Source organism: Lethenteron reissneri, chromosome 18, assembly GCF_015708825.2.
Source record: "Lethenteron reissneri isolate LAM-NWPU_2019-01 chromosome 18, ASM1570882v1, whole genome shotgun sequence".
Lineage (NCBI taxonomy): Eukaryota > Metazoa > Chordata > Hyperoartia > Petromyzontiformes > Petromyzontidae > Lethenteron > Lethenteron reissneri.
In genome coordinates, this window is record NC_083796.1 from 14341527 (window position 1) to 14358296 (window position 16770).

At 46.5% G+C, this 16770-nt stretch overlaps 1 protein-coding gene across 5 annotated transcripts in view; it reads left to right on the plus strand.

Moving 5' to 3' along the window:
- Positions 1 to 16770, plus strand: part of LOC133343901 (protein unc-13 homolog B-like) — a 174415-nt gene that overhangs the window by 1777 nt on the left and 155868 nt on the right. For all 5 annotated transcript variants that reach the window (XM_061553886.1, XM_061553890.1, XM_061553887.1 and 2 more), the window contains exon 2: positions 8471 to 8500. In XM_061553886.1, the coding sequence (XP_061409870.1) occupies positions 8471 to 8500 (30 nt within the window). The remainder of the gene's footprint in view (positions 1 to 8470; positions 8501 to 16770) is intronic.

Here is a 16770-nt window from a genome sequence, read left to right on the forward strand (position 1 = left end):
CTCAATGTGTGTGTGTGTGTACTCAGGTGTACTCAGTGTGTGTGTGTGTGTGTACTCAGTGTCTGTGTGTATGTGTAACTCAGTGTGTGTGTGTGGGGAGCGGTGGTGTAATGGTTAGCGCTACGCTGCGCTACGAACCCGGACGCCCGAGTTCGATTCCCGCTCACGGCCAACACCAGTGACGATTATCTGAACCGGTCCTGGGTCTCCCATAGATCGACTCAGCCTTAAATGAGTACCTGGTGTGGTGTGCTACCATCGCCACTGGGGAGACAAAGGCGGCCGGGCGTGGTTCTGGCCACCCACCCCCTCGTGTCCCGTTTCAGCCGTCATAGGTGCTCGCTAACAGCACTTGCCCTTACAGTCTGTTAAGGCTATACGGCGTGGAGGGGGGCTTTGTATTTGTACTCGGTGCGTGCACGACCGCTCGGAGCCAGCAAGCTGCTATTCCGGATTCGCGTGGTCCCGGCGTTGCACGGACGTGGCCATAAATCAAAGCGCATCATCGCCATGCCCCCACCGGTCCCACATCCTCGCCGCAATGAGCTTAACTACCTCTGACAGTGCGGTAATCCGGCTTGGTTTGCGCCGCTGATTCCCCCCCCCCTCCCATCCTCCTTCATGAGTCGGTGTCCATACGCCAGAGCGGAAATCCAGCAGCACCACCACCACCTCGGCAGGGAGCTCACAACTTTCAGGGGCACCCATTTATTAACGCGGCCGCCAGCCAATGCGAGCGAAATCGTTTGAAACCTCGCGCAAATGTGTGTCGCACAGTTCACTGGTATTGGCCACGTAAGGAAAATGGAACCAGTAAATTGTGTCACCCCCCCCCTCCCAGTGAAGTATTTGGTCTGGGTTCTTGGACTGTGGAAGTGCTGGATGATAGTCTCTATTTTGGGTGGTGGGTGGTGTTTGACCATACTTCACCACGCTGGTCAGTGCAGGTTGGTGAAGACGGGGACTGTAGGGGCAAGTGCTGTTAGCGTACAACTATATATGTTGCTGCACACTGCCGTCTGTTCTCCATCACATAGCCCCACGCAGCCACAGACTATAACGCCCTGGTATGCATATGTCAACAACAACATCATCATCGCCATCACCACCACCACAATGGCTGGAAGCGCGTGTCTTGGCTGCCTGCCTGGGATATGCGGCGGGCGCACAGCGCTCGAGAACAAGCGCGAAGGGACAGACGGAGCTAGATAAGTCGCGTTCCGTACTCCACATGGGGGGCTCCTGCACACGTGGTACAGTTCTCGAAAGTCGGCACTGCTCGGTCGGGACTGCAGGTCGGCAAGTGCCAAAGTGGCGAGTGAGCGGCGGCGTCCTCAGAGGGGGGAGGAGGAGTAGGAGGGGGTAGGAGGAGGATGGAGTAGGAGGGAGTAGGAGGGGGTAAGAGGAGGAGGGGGTAGGAGGATGGAGTAGTAGTAGGAGTAGTAGGAGGAGTAGGAGGGGGTAGGAGGATGGAAGAGTAGGAGAGTAGGAGGAGGTAGGAGTAGGAGGAGGGGGTAGGAGGAGGAGGAGGGGTAAGAGGATGGAGTAGTAGTAGGAGGAGTAGGAGGGGGTAGGAGGAGGGGGTAGGAGGAGGAGGGGGTAGGAGGACGATGGAGGGGTAGGAGGAGGGGGTATGAGGAGGATGGAGGGGGTAGTAGGAGGAGGATGTTTTCATGAGCAGTGAACACAGCGGCAGCAGCAGCAGCAGTAGCGGCGGGCAGATCCGGGAGGGAGACTTCCGGAGGTGATTGAGAGGACCGCGGCGCGCGTCACGCACAACACACGCGTCACGCACACCACGCACGTGTACACTCACACACACGTGTACACGCACACACACGTGTACACGCACACACGCACGTGTACACTCACACACGCACGTGTACTCGCACGCACGTGTACACACGTGTACACGCACACACACACGTGTACACACACACACGTGTTACACGCACACACACGTGTACACGCCCACACAAACGTGTACACACACACACGCACACACACACGTGTACACGCACACACCTCAACGGACTGTAGGGGCAAGTGCTGTTAGCGAGCACCTATGAAGGCCGGCACGGCACGCGATGGGGTGGGTGGCCAACACCACGCCCAGCCGCCTGTCTCCCCTAGTGGAAATGTTTTTACGCACCGGCTACTCATTTGAGGCCGAGTTGACGTAGGGGAGGCCCATGACCGGTCCAGATAATCGTCGTTGCTGTTGGCCGTGAGCGGGAATCGGTACTCGGGTCGCCAGGATCGCATCGTAGCGCGCTGACCGCTACGCTACCGCTCCCCACACGCACTGACAAGAACACCACACATACACTGAAGGTACAGACACTGACAATTACACTCACTGACCAGTACATGCGGACACTAATACACACACACACTGAACAACGTGTATGTGTGTATACGTTGAACTTCTTTCACACCGTACGCAGCCAGCCGTGCTAATGGGAGGTGGCACGGTTGGCTCCGTGTCGCCTTCACCGACTTGTTGTGTCGCCTGCTTAGAGGAACACGCGCACACGGGCAAGTCCAAGCACTTACAAACAACAACACCAAGCGCCATTGGCCACTAAGTGGCGGTGACGTCACCACGACGCTTGTGCCAGGCTAGGTGCACGTTGAGGCCACGTGAAGTGTCGAACGCCTGCTGGCAGGTCACGGGGCAGACCCAGCAGGTGCCACGGGTCGACTGACTGAGATGACTGAGATGACTGGCCAATGCACCACCTGTGCCCCCTACTGTGCCAACTTGCCGTGCTTTAGTCACCCGGCGCTCTGTTCGTTGTTGTGAGCGTCGCTCCTCCGCCCTCCGTTGTTGCTGCTGGAGGGCGACTGCCTCCAACTGCCCAGTAGCAACACCAACAACATCATTAAAAACACAAACTAACGCGCAGACACACAACGAGCACACACTGACACGAATACAGACACACAACGAGCACACACTGACACGAATACAGACACACAACGAGGACATGCTCACATTGGCGAGCACACTGAGATGCACATCCTGACAAGCAAAGGCATGGAAGCACTAACACGCACACACATCATTCATGCACATACATGGCATGTATTCAATCATTCCTCTTTGCAACATTATACTAACTTATCTCGTTTTATTGTTTATATATGTCCTTAATTATGAATAAATCGACAGAAACACGATAACACACATACACCTCCAAGCACACTCCACAGACTACAATGCATCGCACACTTTGAATGATCTAACCACGCAAAGCCCTCTGCATTCCACGTAGTCGCCGAAACTAAAGAGAGGAGGTGTTTTATAACAGGTGAATTTAAAGTTTAATCACATACAAGAGCTCCTGAGTCCACTGCGTATCGTGCCTTTAGTAATTACACAGCTTGGTTAACGATGCCAATATTAGGGAGAACGTTTGGCACATAAATAATTTCCCCATCTCTTTGAGGGCACTGCATTCCCTGGGAGGCAAACTTTGTGTTCTAAGTTTGTGTGAGACACCTCACCAAAATACTTCAGGGACCCCTATTTGTTATGTGGGCGGAAGCCGTATCGATTTTGTTGTTTGTTTTTGGGAAAGACACGGGGTATTTGATGGAAAACTGCTGTGCATCTAAATTGGTTTCCACTGCGGTGGAAAGTTACGTGTCCACCCCAGCCTCAATCCCACGCGCGATGGAGGATGGAGGAGGAGGATGGGAGGGAGACATTCTAGAATCTAGAACAAGTGACGTGTGGCGTTATCGCAGCAGCAGTTGCCGGTGCTGCTGCTGGAGGTGTCGATGATGATGACGACGACGACGACGATCCTTTGCGTCTTACTTGTTTACCCAGGCAGATTTCGGTGTGTGCAGCCCCAACTCTCGTACGCGTTGCAAACGCACAAATATGAATAAATGTTTGTTTACCGAGTGTCGAGTTTGCGTTGTGTGTGGTGGTCAACATAGCCCGCAAGTCTGCGGCTTGCGTGCTTACACAATGCTAGCCCGGTAAGCATCGTGGGGGCCCACGGGAATCACCGCCCAACCCGCGATCGCGGAATGCAGAGAAGGGCTCGGTTCAATAACGACCATGCAGATGAGTTTACACGCATACTAATTGTGATGCTAGATTGACCACGAAGGCAAGTGACGGCACAGTACATTTTATTGGGTCACAGGCATCGTTGCGTGGGTTGTGTGGTTGGCGCTAGACGATGCAATTCAGGATCCGAGGGTAATTCCTCTTAATTTTACGCAAAAATAAACGAAATGATAACAGAAAACAATGAAGAAAACGTCGCGAACAGAATGTCGTGTGGCCAAAAATGATGTGTACCAAAACAATTCTTGATTTTCTCTACGTGAAGGGACAGATATCGGAAGGTGATTATTTTGTTGAGCGAATTTTTTTTTACAAATCATAATTTAAGTGATCCCATCCCTTGACTTAATTGCAAATACGTTTTTTTTCCATACAGCCATAAATGCAAATGATGCTAAATAGACGTTCTAGATGTGACAATATATTTCAGTGTCCCTCTATCCGAAGTCAGCTATGTTGTTGCTGGTATCCCCACACCTCAACCTGTGCCCGCACCTGCCGCCTCTCTTGACACACACAAAGACAGAGATCCCCCTTATAGTCTTCACAGACTGTTGGGGCAAGTGCAGTTAGCGAGCACCTATGAAGCCCGGCACGGCACACAAAAAAGGGGGTGGGTGGCCAACACCACGCCCGGCCGCCTTTGTTTCCCCAGTGGCGATGTTTTTTAACACAACGCACCATGTACTCATTTTGTGGCTGAGTCGACCTAGGGGATGCCCAGGACCGGTTCCGATAACCGTCATTGGTCTTGGCCGTGAGCGAGAATCGAACTCGGGTCGCCGAGTTCGTAGCGCAGCGCGCTAACAGCTACACCACCGCTCCCCACACACACTGTCCAACAACATCGTGGAGCGTGGAGGCTAGAGGGAATCGGAGCCTTGAGAGACACTGCTCCAGCCACCCACTGCCCCATCCCTCCCAATGTCCCCCCCCCCCCCTCCACAGCACACACCAGCCTGCTTCCACGATCGCCCCTCCCGTCACGCCCTATTATCCCTTGCAATATCCCTTCCCCTTACCCTCCATTATATTTTCTGTTCTCCCCCCACCACCCCTCCATCTCCCTCCCCTCACCCAAGCCATTATCCCCTTCCAATTCATGCTGTTGCCCCCCCCCTTCCTCTATCCCTTACTGTCCTCACCTTATCCTCCATTATCCCCCATGCTCTCCCCTCTTCCTCCCCTATGCTAATGCTATTGTATATAGACACAGCACTGTACAAATAACACGTGTAGACTGATGCTGATAGGGTCCTCCTTTGTAATAGTGTGTGCAGCACACCACTGCGCGTAGATGTAAGACGTGCAGCATCTTAGGTGCGAAAGCTCTCGGCATTGTGCAGACCACCAATTCAAAAGAACTGCCACGTGTGTCCATTTCGTCATTTAGACGACCAACCTTAACAAACATTTGATACGTGGCAATCCACCTCTGCACAGTTTGTTGTGGTGGGTAAGGGAAGAATGTCAACGATCGTCCTACTATAGCCACACATCACAGCACAATGAAACACTGGAACGAAACACCAACAACCTACACACTTGTGACCACGTCCTCTAACACGCTGGCTACGGAATCCACGTATATTCCGTGATTTAGTTGGAATGAATTGGAGAAGAAGGTGCCAGACAAACCTCGCCGGCTATTCTTCAGCAGCCACTCGCATCTCTTGAGCTCATGGCAGAGGTGGCGAAATCTTGGTTTGCCATTTCAACTCCCATTGTGTTGGGTATAGAAAGGTCTCGGGTAATTTCACAAATGTTTGCAACTCATTAGGACTGCAAAGCATCACAGTGCATGCAACATAGTTATTGACATTACCATTCCTCTCAATATATTTCACACTAATCTGATTTTACAAGCGAATCAATTCTAGTCGTGTGTAAGTACAAATGTATGGCCATTGTCATTTGTTTCACTGCCAAAGCAGTACCAACATTTTGGCTATTCGCCCTTCATACCTTCTGGTTACACCAGCCCACAGAGGATTATTGTGTCCGTCCGTCGTGCATCCAAAAATGGGAGGGGTGGGGCTTGGTGGAGAGGGGAGGGTGGGGTGGGGCTGGGTGGGGAGGGTGGGGAGGGTGGGGCTGGGTGGGGAGGGGCTGGTCACCCCGTGGTGCCCTTATAAAACTCAACGTTTAACCGACTCACGCCGGCTTGTGCCCGCCGGCTTGTGCCCGCCCTCACAGTCGGCCATATTTGCAGAATACACCACGGCACCGTTGACCCTGGCCATTGACCGAGCAACCCAACGTTCCTACCAGCTCCCTCCGCAGGAATGTGTTTATTTTTACCCCCATGTATGTCTAACTGAATACCGTGCTTTATATGTATATAAGAAGTCTTATATACGATGGTGTGTAAACGTCATCGCACCTGCATTATTGCATGGGCAGCAGTTTCATCTGCACTGCACCAGGTCTCGATGTCCTGTAATGCAGCATACGGCATCTTCGGGTCGAAAATAAATAAAACGATGTTGCACCTTGTACAGAGGGCTTGCTTGCCTCTTGTCTCCCATGTATATCTCTAGAAAATTTAAGGCCAATTAAAATATTTGGCCAACGGAATCGTACGCTGAATACATTTCGGGGGATTCCTCGTGTGATGTTCCAGTATTGCGATGCCATGCGCAGTACATTGTGTGTGATGCGGCATGAGTGTTTCATGCTTTTATCTAAGTTTTTTTTACATGCACAGCTCTTTTCTCTATCTACTGCTGGATGATGGCTTTTCCACACCATGTGGGTCATGGGGGATATTTGACAATGTCACCATGCTGGTCATTCTGGAAGGTGGGGAGCATGGACGTTGGAGCACAGGGCAGTACAACAATTAACTTTGCTGCACCGACCTATGCTAACAACATTAGCCCTCCAGAAGCCTATGACACCTGTTATGCGTGGCAGTCCCTCATCCAAGCACTATCTAGGTTCAAACCAGCTTAGCTTCCAAGGTCTGATAAGATTTGTCACGTTCCGGATAACTTGGTCCGAGGCAGCGTATTGGTTATACCTTTAATACAAAGTTAATATGCGTTATTTAAGGACCGAAGTCTCCAGTGCACAGGTATCATTTCCTGGGCTTGAAATTCCCAAGACAAAGGGGCATCAAGGACCCAGTTGGCCCCTCGGATGTTTGGGTGCAGTGGGCCAGGTCACGCACATTCAGGATCCCACTTTGCTAAGTCACATACGCTTCCCGTTGCACAGGTTTTATTGCGCCCTTAGAATTTCCCACGGAGATCTGCAGAGGGGATAGATGAGGTGAGCGGGCCGCTGTGGCTGGGCGGTATCGCCTCAGTTCAGGCAGCTGTTTGTGTAAGCAATATTTGCTGAATGATTGAAATGATATGATGGATACTCATGTTGTGAACAAGAAGAGTTCTACGATATTGAATAATGGCCACATTTATACATATTTGATACACCCTATGCTGGGGTCGATTGGTGAGGAGGGAGTGGTGGTGCAGCGGGTAGCGCACTGCACAATGAACTTGGTGACCTGCGGTCGTTCCCAGCCACGGCTAACATCAGTGGTCAGTGATATCGAAACTGGTCCTGCGCCACCACTTCATGACTTCCTACTGACCAGCATGGTGAAGTATGGTCAAAAGACCCCTATGAACCCCTGATTTTTTTTTGGGTTATCAATTGTTGTTGGACATGATTGTCTGATGTTTCGCTGCACATGCTGGGAGCTTCCTCAGTACATTAATGGAGCACATTCATCCAACAGTGGATTGCCAAAGGCCTGAAGCTTAATTGGGGTATAATGTTCGTGGAATCATTTCATGTACCTCAGTTATTAGCTCGGCCATTGCGTTTGTGAGGCGCGATACAAAGTGTTGATGTTCTCAGAACGAAAATATCGTTCGGTAAACAAGGACTGCATTACCTGCACCTGATGTTCTGTGTGAAGAGAAGGTGGTTGTTTTTTTTGTTATCATGTTTGGAGTTGATTATACAATATGTTCATCGGGTTTTTTTCTCACCAGCATTGTTAACGACAGTTCCCTTGTGTTTGTGCAGCAAATATAGCAAGCCAGAATCATGGATTACCTATAAAATATAATATTAAGTCAGTTTGTCAATTGTGAACAATTGTGAACGAATTAAAATGCTAGGCTTTTTACGCTGTTGAACAGACAAATCTATCAAAGGGTTGCCCCAAACTTCGAGACGCAAACCAGAGTTTGGAGTTGTTGCAAATATTCCAGTGTTGTGGCTGTGAGGGCAAAACACGTTTGCTACTTAAATATTTCCAAAGACGTGTTATAATATCCATGCATGTGAATGCTTTTTTAAAAATTTGTATTGGAACTTCATAGAGCTGTTGCTCACAGTAATGTTTTTTCTTGTATTTTTGTCTTTCAGTAAAGAAAGCAAAGCTTTCGGGACCACCAGGTAAGCTGATGCATTCCAGCGGTCATGTGTTACCCCACACAACAGATTTCTACCATTTAAAATGTTTTTTCTTACATCTTATATGACAGTAAAAGTGACATGGCTGTCATCTTTAACTGTAATCTGACCATCATGTATTCTTATTCATATTCTTGGTTCTTTCGGTAAAGTCACGTACATAGAAATATATATAATTAAATGAAAATGAAAAAATCATGTTTTCTCTTTTATTGACCACCTTAGAGTTGAAAAGTTTGAGTAGAATAGCATTTTTTATCAGTTTTCCCATAATTACTTTTTCTTGGAATACACTGCCGTGCTGGGGATTTGCAGCACACCACAAAGTGTCAGCTGGGTAAACATATTTCTAAATTAGGAGTTTCATATACATGTGGTTGGTGTCTGTGGGGACTTTATAGTGTCTGGTTTCAAGGTCCGCCAAAGGCATGGGTGGGGGGGGCTCGCTTTGGTCCTTGAGTGGAAGGAGTGCTTAAAATCCCGCTCTATTGTGTTTGGTTGTATAGTTAACATGCAATAGGATATCTGAATGAAACCGAACAAGATGAGTGGAATGTATGTTATCCTCCTTTTGTGGAAAGCTCAGGGATGGTGGCACAGTGGTTATCACACTGTTCTCTTAACCTACCGACCTGTGTTTCATTCTCAGCCACGGCTAACAGTGGAGAATGATTTCTGAATCAGTCCTGAGTGATTGATCCACGCTGACCATCTTGTACGAGTAGACAGACAAAAACTGCAAAGGACTCGATCAATCTCAAGAATTATTTGATGGAAATTTACAAACAAAATGTCGAATGTGATTGTCGGGTAAAAATGTCTTGCCACTCCTTGCTCGCCACGGTTGGGAATTGAACTCGGGTGATCAGGTTCATAGTTCAGTTCACTAACCACTTGCAGTCTTGTTTTAATTTCTCACTCTATGTCGCCATTACACGTGTGCAATAAATGAGGCAAGATAATGCTTGTTGTGGGTGACGTCGTCTACCTTGCGTATTTCTTGCGTCAGAATTCCAAGTATTGTGTTGACGAACGTCACGAATGCATCACGGCATCAGCGACAGTGTTTCACAGACGCACAGGGTAGCTGAAGTTTAGGTAAATGTCACGTTATTGTCCCTGGATATTCAAAGCACCTCATGCGTGACGCCTGCCACGTCACGCGCATGACGCCATCGTCATAATCCCCAGCTGTTGTTTATCCATTGCTGTGTGGAGGCCTCTTCACGATGTCGCCATCCCTCATGGCTCTGCTGTACCGCAATCCATTTCACTCCTGCACGTGGACTGATTCCATCATTCCATCTCTGTGGTGGGCATCTTCTTTGGTGTGTTTCCTCCTTTGGCTGACATTCTATAACCAGCCTAATCTGCCAGCCATTACACACAGTGATGTATCTTTCCCAAGCCACAATACATTTTCTAAGCAGTTCACGTAATACCTCTAATTTGCATTTTAATCGGCAATCCGTGTGTTCTTCCCGTTTCTAAGTGTAACTCCGAACGTGTCTCGTGACATCATAACTCCCATTCACTCCCTCGCGTCTCGTGACGTCATCGCGCCCTCTCGTCAGAACCACATCCCAATGTCGCGTGACATCATTACGCCTCTCATCACCTCCCCAGTGTCTCTCAACGTTATCAGCCCTCTCCTCCAACTCACCAGTGTCGCGTGATGTCATTACCCCCCTTGTCTGAGCCTCACCCAAATTTCGTGTGACGTTTATCAACCCCTTGTCCTCACCACTCCCGCGTATCTTGCTGCATCACTCCCTCTCCTACACCTCACCAATGTCGCATGATGCAATAACCCGGCCCCCCTCCACAGTATGACACAGTGTGGGGTAGAGCTGGTCAACAAACAGCTCCGGGCCCCCGTTCGCCCCCTGCCGCCGCAGAATGCATTCGATCGATCGGCTTTCGATCGCTATGCGAACATTTTGCTCGTTTTGCGAACAAATTGGTCGAGATTCAAATTTCTCGTCATAGCGGATACTCGTAGAAAGAACGCTCTTTAAGCGAGACACGCATGTACAGAATTTGTTGAATCACCAAAAATCATACACCCACTTGGAAGTCATGGTACTGGTATATGTTTTAATGTCAGTCCTATTACGTATTTAATCAATTATAATCGTTAACTAGGATGCAATTAATTTTCAAGCCTGATGGTTTATTACAAACTTTCCTTTTTAGCCAACGGATAAGTATGGTGGAGTAAATACCAATTCATTGCCAGATCCTAAAGTTAACTATTGACAAAATACAGTGCAATAGAATGACTTGAAAAAAAGCCTTTAAGAGATAAATGTTGCTGTAGTCACGTTATATTGATCTCCGCTGACTTTGATGATCTATTAATGAGGTCATTGCCGTCTATTCAATACACAGAGCTTGTTTATATTGGTTTTTATTGTGCCGGGAATTGGGGACATTTCCAGCAAGTCCGTCTGTGTAAATTGTGGACTTGGGGGAATTTCAGAGCCGTTACAAGGACTATGCTTCACGTCACGTGCCACCTACAAAAACTGCAGCCACATATTCCTCTTCCAGCACGGCTTGCTTTGTGCCGAGAAATATAATGCAGCCAAAGCTTTGTAATTAAAATAATTGATGCATTCAATAAGCCTCCTCCTTTAGTTACGCAATGCACAATCACACATGAAATATTAATAGATTTTTTTTCTTGATAAAATCGGCAGCAGCCTTGGCGGGTCACCTGACCCAGTGTTGTAGCAGCAATCTATGTTTTGTATTACACCTTAACAGCTTTTAACGGTGTGGTGAAATAATAATTGAAAGTTTTTTAAAATTCCAGTAAATATTTTTTTACAATAACGACAAACGTTAAATACTGCAGTCCGTAACGTTGCGCAATGCTCCTCTCCCAGAGTGTGTGGTGATAACGCGCACCGCATGCGTTCCCGATGGGAATCGAGCATGCACTCATGCCCGGGATGTGAATGTTGAAAGGGCCATCGACCCACATTTAGCCAATAAGAGGGCATTATTTAAAATAATACAGTAATGATATTAACATATCCTTTTTACACAGTGTAATTTATGCAATCGCATCACAACGCGGTTGCAATCTGCAAACGCACATGCGCATACATTAAGATGTTTTCAGCCAATTAATGAGCGCTAATGCGTGCGGTTATAGAATGCTCATGTGGCACCGCCACAGATACTCATGTATTTAAATATGCATTATCGCTTCTCACTCTATTCGTCACAGATTAGTCATCGTGCAATATGCGCCCACTTTATTAATATTGATTATCCACCTGCGAACCATTATACATCTACGACAGTATTGCCAACGCTATGTAGTTGAAACGAGTGAGTAATAAATCATGTAAATTCACATCCATTGTTGTCAGTCCACTGTAAGATGAGGGCCTCTCTCCCCACGCCTTGCGGGTCATGGGGGTTACCCGACCACCCTTCATCATGCTGGTCACTGTGGGTTGCTGAAGCTGGGGAGCCTAGGTATTGGAGCATGTATAGTACAACCAATGGCAGAGCCAGGATTTCCAGGTAGTGGGGGCAGCCCTTCCAGCAATAAAAACGAGTTGTTAGTAAGGACTTGTCCCTTTCTTTTTATTCGACGCGTGTGCGGCGATGGCGCAGCCATCGATCGAGGGTCGAATTCGAACCGCGTTGCGTGATCGGAATCGCGCTCGCTGAAGGTGTTTGCCTTCAGGGAAGTCGTGTGATGTGTACGCAATTGCGCACAATTCTGTGAGTCACTTATAACTGCTTTGTCGTTACTTATTGCCAATTATGGACTCAAACTATTGTCCTATCATCTCGTAGAGTCCCTGGCACATAATAATATGCTACACAGTGGTAGTGGGGGTCGCAAAATGCCTATGTATTACTAATAAACCCCAATGATCCGATCGAAATTAGGAATTTCGATCGGATCTTTGCGGGGTCACGTGCCCTCCCCCCCACTGGCTCCGCCAGTGAGTACAACAATAGATAATTTTTTTGCAGTGCCCTATGCTGACAAAGTAACCCTGCAGGGGCGTACAACACCTGTTTTATGCATGGTGGTTGCCCATCCATGCATTGTCCAGGCTAAAACCTGCTTGGCTTCCCAGATACGACCGCGGTGGGGTGCATTCCAGGTGATTTGGTCATGGACGGATCATAGGTTGAGTGTACTGCGTCACCATCTGAGGCCTGAGATATGAAATGTGGTACGCTGCGCATAATAATCGAATAAACATTAGTGCCTCATCTACGAAGCGGAATTCTTAGATGCAAAACGGCAGGTAAAAGAGTGCACTGTGGATACTGGGAAGAATCACACATTGGCCTGACCCTACGGACGTTCTTTTGGGGTAATTTTCCCAAAATGTATTCTGATCGTACGATCGGTGTCATGTCACAGAATGAAGTGTCCTTTCCGATCTCTTAGTAGGGCGCTGCAACCCTTTGCATTGCAGAATGGCCCACAGAAGCAGATATGACAGAGCTACCTCTTAAATTCCTCCGAGTGACCGCTGGTCAACACGCAGTAAAGGGGGCAGAACTTTCCCCATCACTATGCATATGATAATGATGTTCTTCACATGACGAGAAAACTGATATTTTAATTCTCATAGTTGGAATTTAGCCGAATTAATGGAAATCCAAATTTAACGTGATTGTATTTTTGTGTAGTCATCGTTGACTGAGCTCAGACCATCATCTCACTATGCTTGAGGACCCTGATTAATTGCAGCCACCTTGCCTGGATTGAACTATGGACATCAGGGATGCCAGGAGTCATAAATAAGTGGACTATAGTTCATAAACGTTTAACAGTACTGTACAGTGGTTTTATGCATGTGTTGTTGTGATTACAATGTTTTTCTTCTCTGAAGCCGTTTGTGAGCCTTTTACTTGGAAGGGCGTGGTACACCCCCACCATGGCCTTTCTACAGTCAGCTGTTGTTGTTCGTGCCATTGTTTTCTGCACGTGTCCTTTCCAACTGCATTTGAAGCAAGTCTGGTCAGTTGGCATGGCAGGTTGCGAGTTTTAATCCTGGTCGTGGGGTGACTCAGTCCATCGATCCAGGAGGGTCAATACAATAAGTTCCACTTTGTGGTGAATTCACCATTGGTTGACTATTGGATAAACTTGTCCCAGCCACAGGAATGTGGAATTTCCTCCACTGGCGCATGGCTGTAAATAGGAGATGAGTACTGCTGCAGTGCTCATTTGAGCAGGAATTCACTTTGACGTTGAATGTCCCTTGAAATAGAGGCGTATAACTCAGTTTGGGTCTCACCTTCACATTAAGAACGACAGGTGTTAGTTCTTATGTATCTATATTGGAATATCGACATACAAATATACGCAATATTTTAAATCTACAATGTGTTGGATATTTGCTTTACAACTTGTTCGGCATTGACCAACCTGGAAATTATTTCCCTGCTTTTGAATTAAAATGTTTCCGATTATTTAACTTCTACCATTCACAGATATTCTCATGAAGGGAATGTATTGGTCCACAAAGTGTCGTCTACGTATTTATTTCAATATACCACGCACTGTACAGTATTTACAACTGACAGATGAGGAAAGACAAAATGGTGTAACGTGTTTACATTCATTTACAGCGGAAATTTAGCTATCTGCCTCGCATCCTGAAAACACGTTTCCTTTTGCTTATTTGATAAAGGCGCATCTTACAAATGTACCTTAATTGAATAAGGTACAATTTACAAATGTATCTAGGTTTGTTAACCTTATTTTCCACTGACGCATGCGTACGACTAAGGTTGTTTGGGAATATAATGACGCACGGACATGGATTGCTGGGTTGATGTTCATTGATGAAAGACGTAGAGGATTATGACTTAAAGTTATTTTTAAATGAGCCTTTCACATGGAACACAAGCTGGTTCTGTCCATCGCCTGCTCGCTCCCAACTTCACCTTTACTAATGAGTTACTTAACATTCACGCTGTGATCGGGTGGCGCACTGCAAAGTGAGCCTTCAATTATTTATGTCGCAAACCAAACTACAACTCATTGCGTGCGAGTTGTGAATGGGAGCCCTAAATGTCACATTATCACATACCTGCTTCTGAAGACATTTTCTGCAGTAATTGGTTATGAAAAATGTTTAACCCTTTGCAATATGGATTTTTGGATTTTTCGGAGTCAATGTTTTTATGAGTCATCTAGTGAAGAACAAAGTGTAATGCTCTTTGGTGGTTATTCCCAGCTGTGCATTGACTTTTGAGGTAGCCCTGAGTTACACATTCCAAATTGTTGAATTAACATCCTGGTAGTGTGTCGATTCAACCTATCATCAACCAATATATAAAATGAGGACCACTTTGTGAAAAGTCTTCAGCGGTTGTTTTATGGGTGGACAGGCACCTGCCTTAGGAATGTGAAGTTCCTGCTGACTCGGCACTGCCAATTTGGAGGAGTGCCACCCACCGCTATGTCAACATGAGGATACTTGGACACTTGAAAATGTTTGGACTTTGGTGCGGTGGTACAAGATATACCTGACGTTAGCCCAACCATGTATGTCGAGGCTGTATTTTCCCATGCCACATTTTAGTTTCAGTAACATGTACGTTATTTAAGCAAAACTACTGTAATACAACCTTTCAGTTTAAAACGTGGCCGCATTCATGATCTCGTGGTATTTTTGGTCAAGTATATTTTTTTACATCTGACCCAAAAACCTATATTATGAATAATATTGGTCGCGAAAGCCTACGTATTAAATTGATCCACACAAATTTCGATTTAAAGCTTTCGTGACTGCAGGGATTCATCTTCTTGGTTCTTTCGGTAAAGTCACGTAGAAGGGAAATAATAAAATAATTCTCACGACGTTTTGGACGGCTGCTTGCGTTGTGGCCGAAACGTCGTGAGAATGATTTTAGTATGTTTTATTATTATTTTATTATTTTCCTTCTACGTGACTTTACCGAAAGAACCAAGAAGGTTGATCCACACACTTTGCAGTTCTGGTAAAACACACGCGAACTGTACTCCCATGTTACACACGTCCGCTTTGCAGCAAGCTTTCTACATTGTGTGTATCAGTGAATACACAGTACTTTTTTTACGAACAGAGATAAACTATTTTTAACCTGGATTTAGTTTTGGTTACCTGTACTGTATTGTACTTAATGTTGACCCTGCAAAAAGGGCATTGTGGCTTCAAATGGGTGTCACTTGGATATACTGTAAAGGAAACCTATCAGTGGGACATTGCACCAAAAGGAATTGATTTTGTCAGTTGGGTACTATTGAGGGGAGTGGCTTTTAGTGGGTGCAGCCACAAGCTTTTAAGTGAATTATAAAATATATCTTAAATTATTTAGCAGTGTTTGTTGGGCACAATGAATATCACTGACCTCATTCTCCTCACAATCCAGGATATTTGTCCTGCTCTTTGTAGATTTCCTGTTTTTTGTTATCACATTTAGGAGTGTTTAGAAGCAAGGCATTGCATGGCCGGTGTAACAATTCCACTCATTGCTGCTACCCGAGTCACTCGGTCAGGGTGGAGTGAGTGAATGAAATTCTGAATTGTGTTCTTACACACGTTTATCACTGGTTGAACGTGGTTGAATGTCGCTGTTGGGAGTCGCAGCTCTGCTTTTCATCGCTAAATAATGAATTAAGTAGACATAAACATAAAATATCATAGACCCATTTTGGCAGTATCAAGATAATTAATTAAAAAAGCATATTTGTTTGCATTTTACCACGAGTATGTGGTTAATGCCGACTGTATGCCTTGTCATAGGTATCTATTTGGTGTTAAAACATATTCACACCTGTATTTATGCCGTAAAGTAAAGGCACATAAGTGGTTTGCAAGCACAATCAACAACAAACACTCTTAACATATTCATCAATAGCGCTGCGGTATAAAAAAAATAGATCATGTGACTTTTGGACAATGACCATTCCTCATAGCACCATCTGTGTGCTATGAGGAAAGGCATTGTTATCGTTATTGTTATTGTAGTGGGTTCCAGAGGCGCACACTCGAACTTGGAGCCAACACGTTTTTCTTAACTAGCCCGGGCCAAAACAATATTTCAAAACTACTCTTAAAAATCTAACAGCAGTGCATACTGACTGTGGTGGTACCTGCTATGATTACAGCAGTGCATACCGACTGTGGTGGTACTTGCTATCACTACAGTAATACATGCTGACTCTATAGCAGTAATTATCGACTCTATAGCACAAAGTACTCACCTGACAGAGT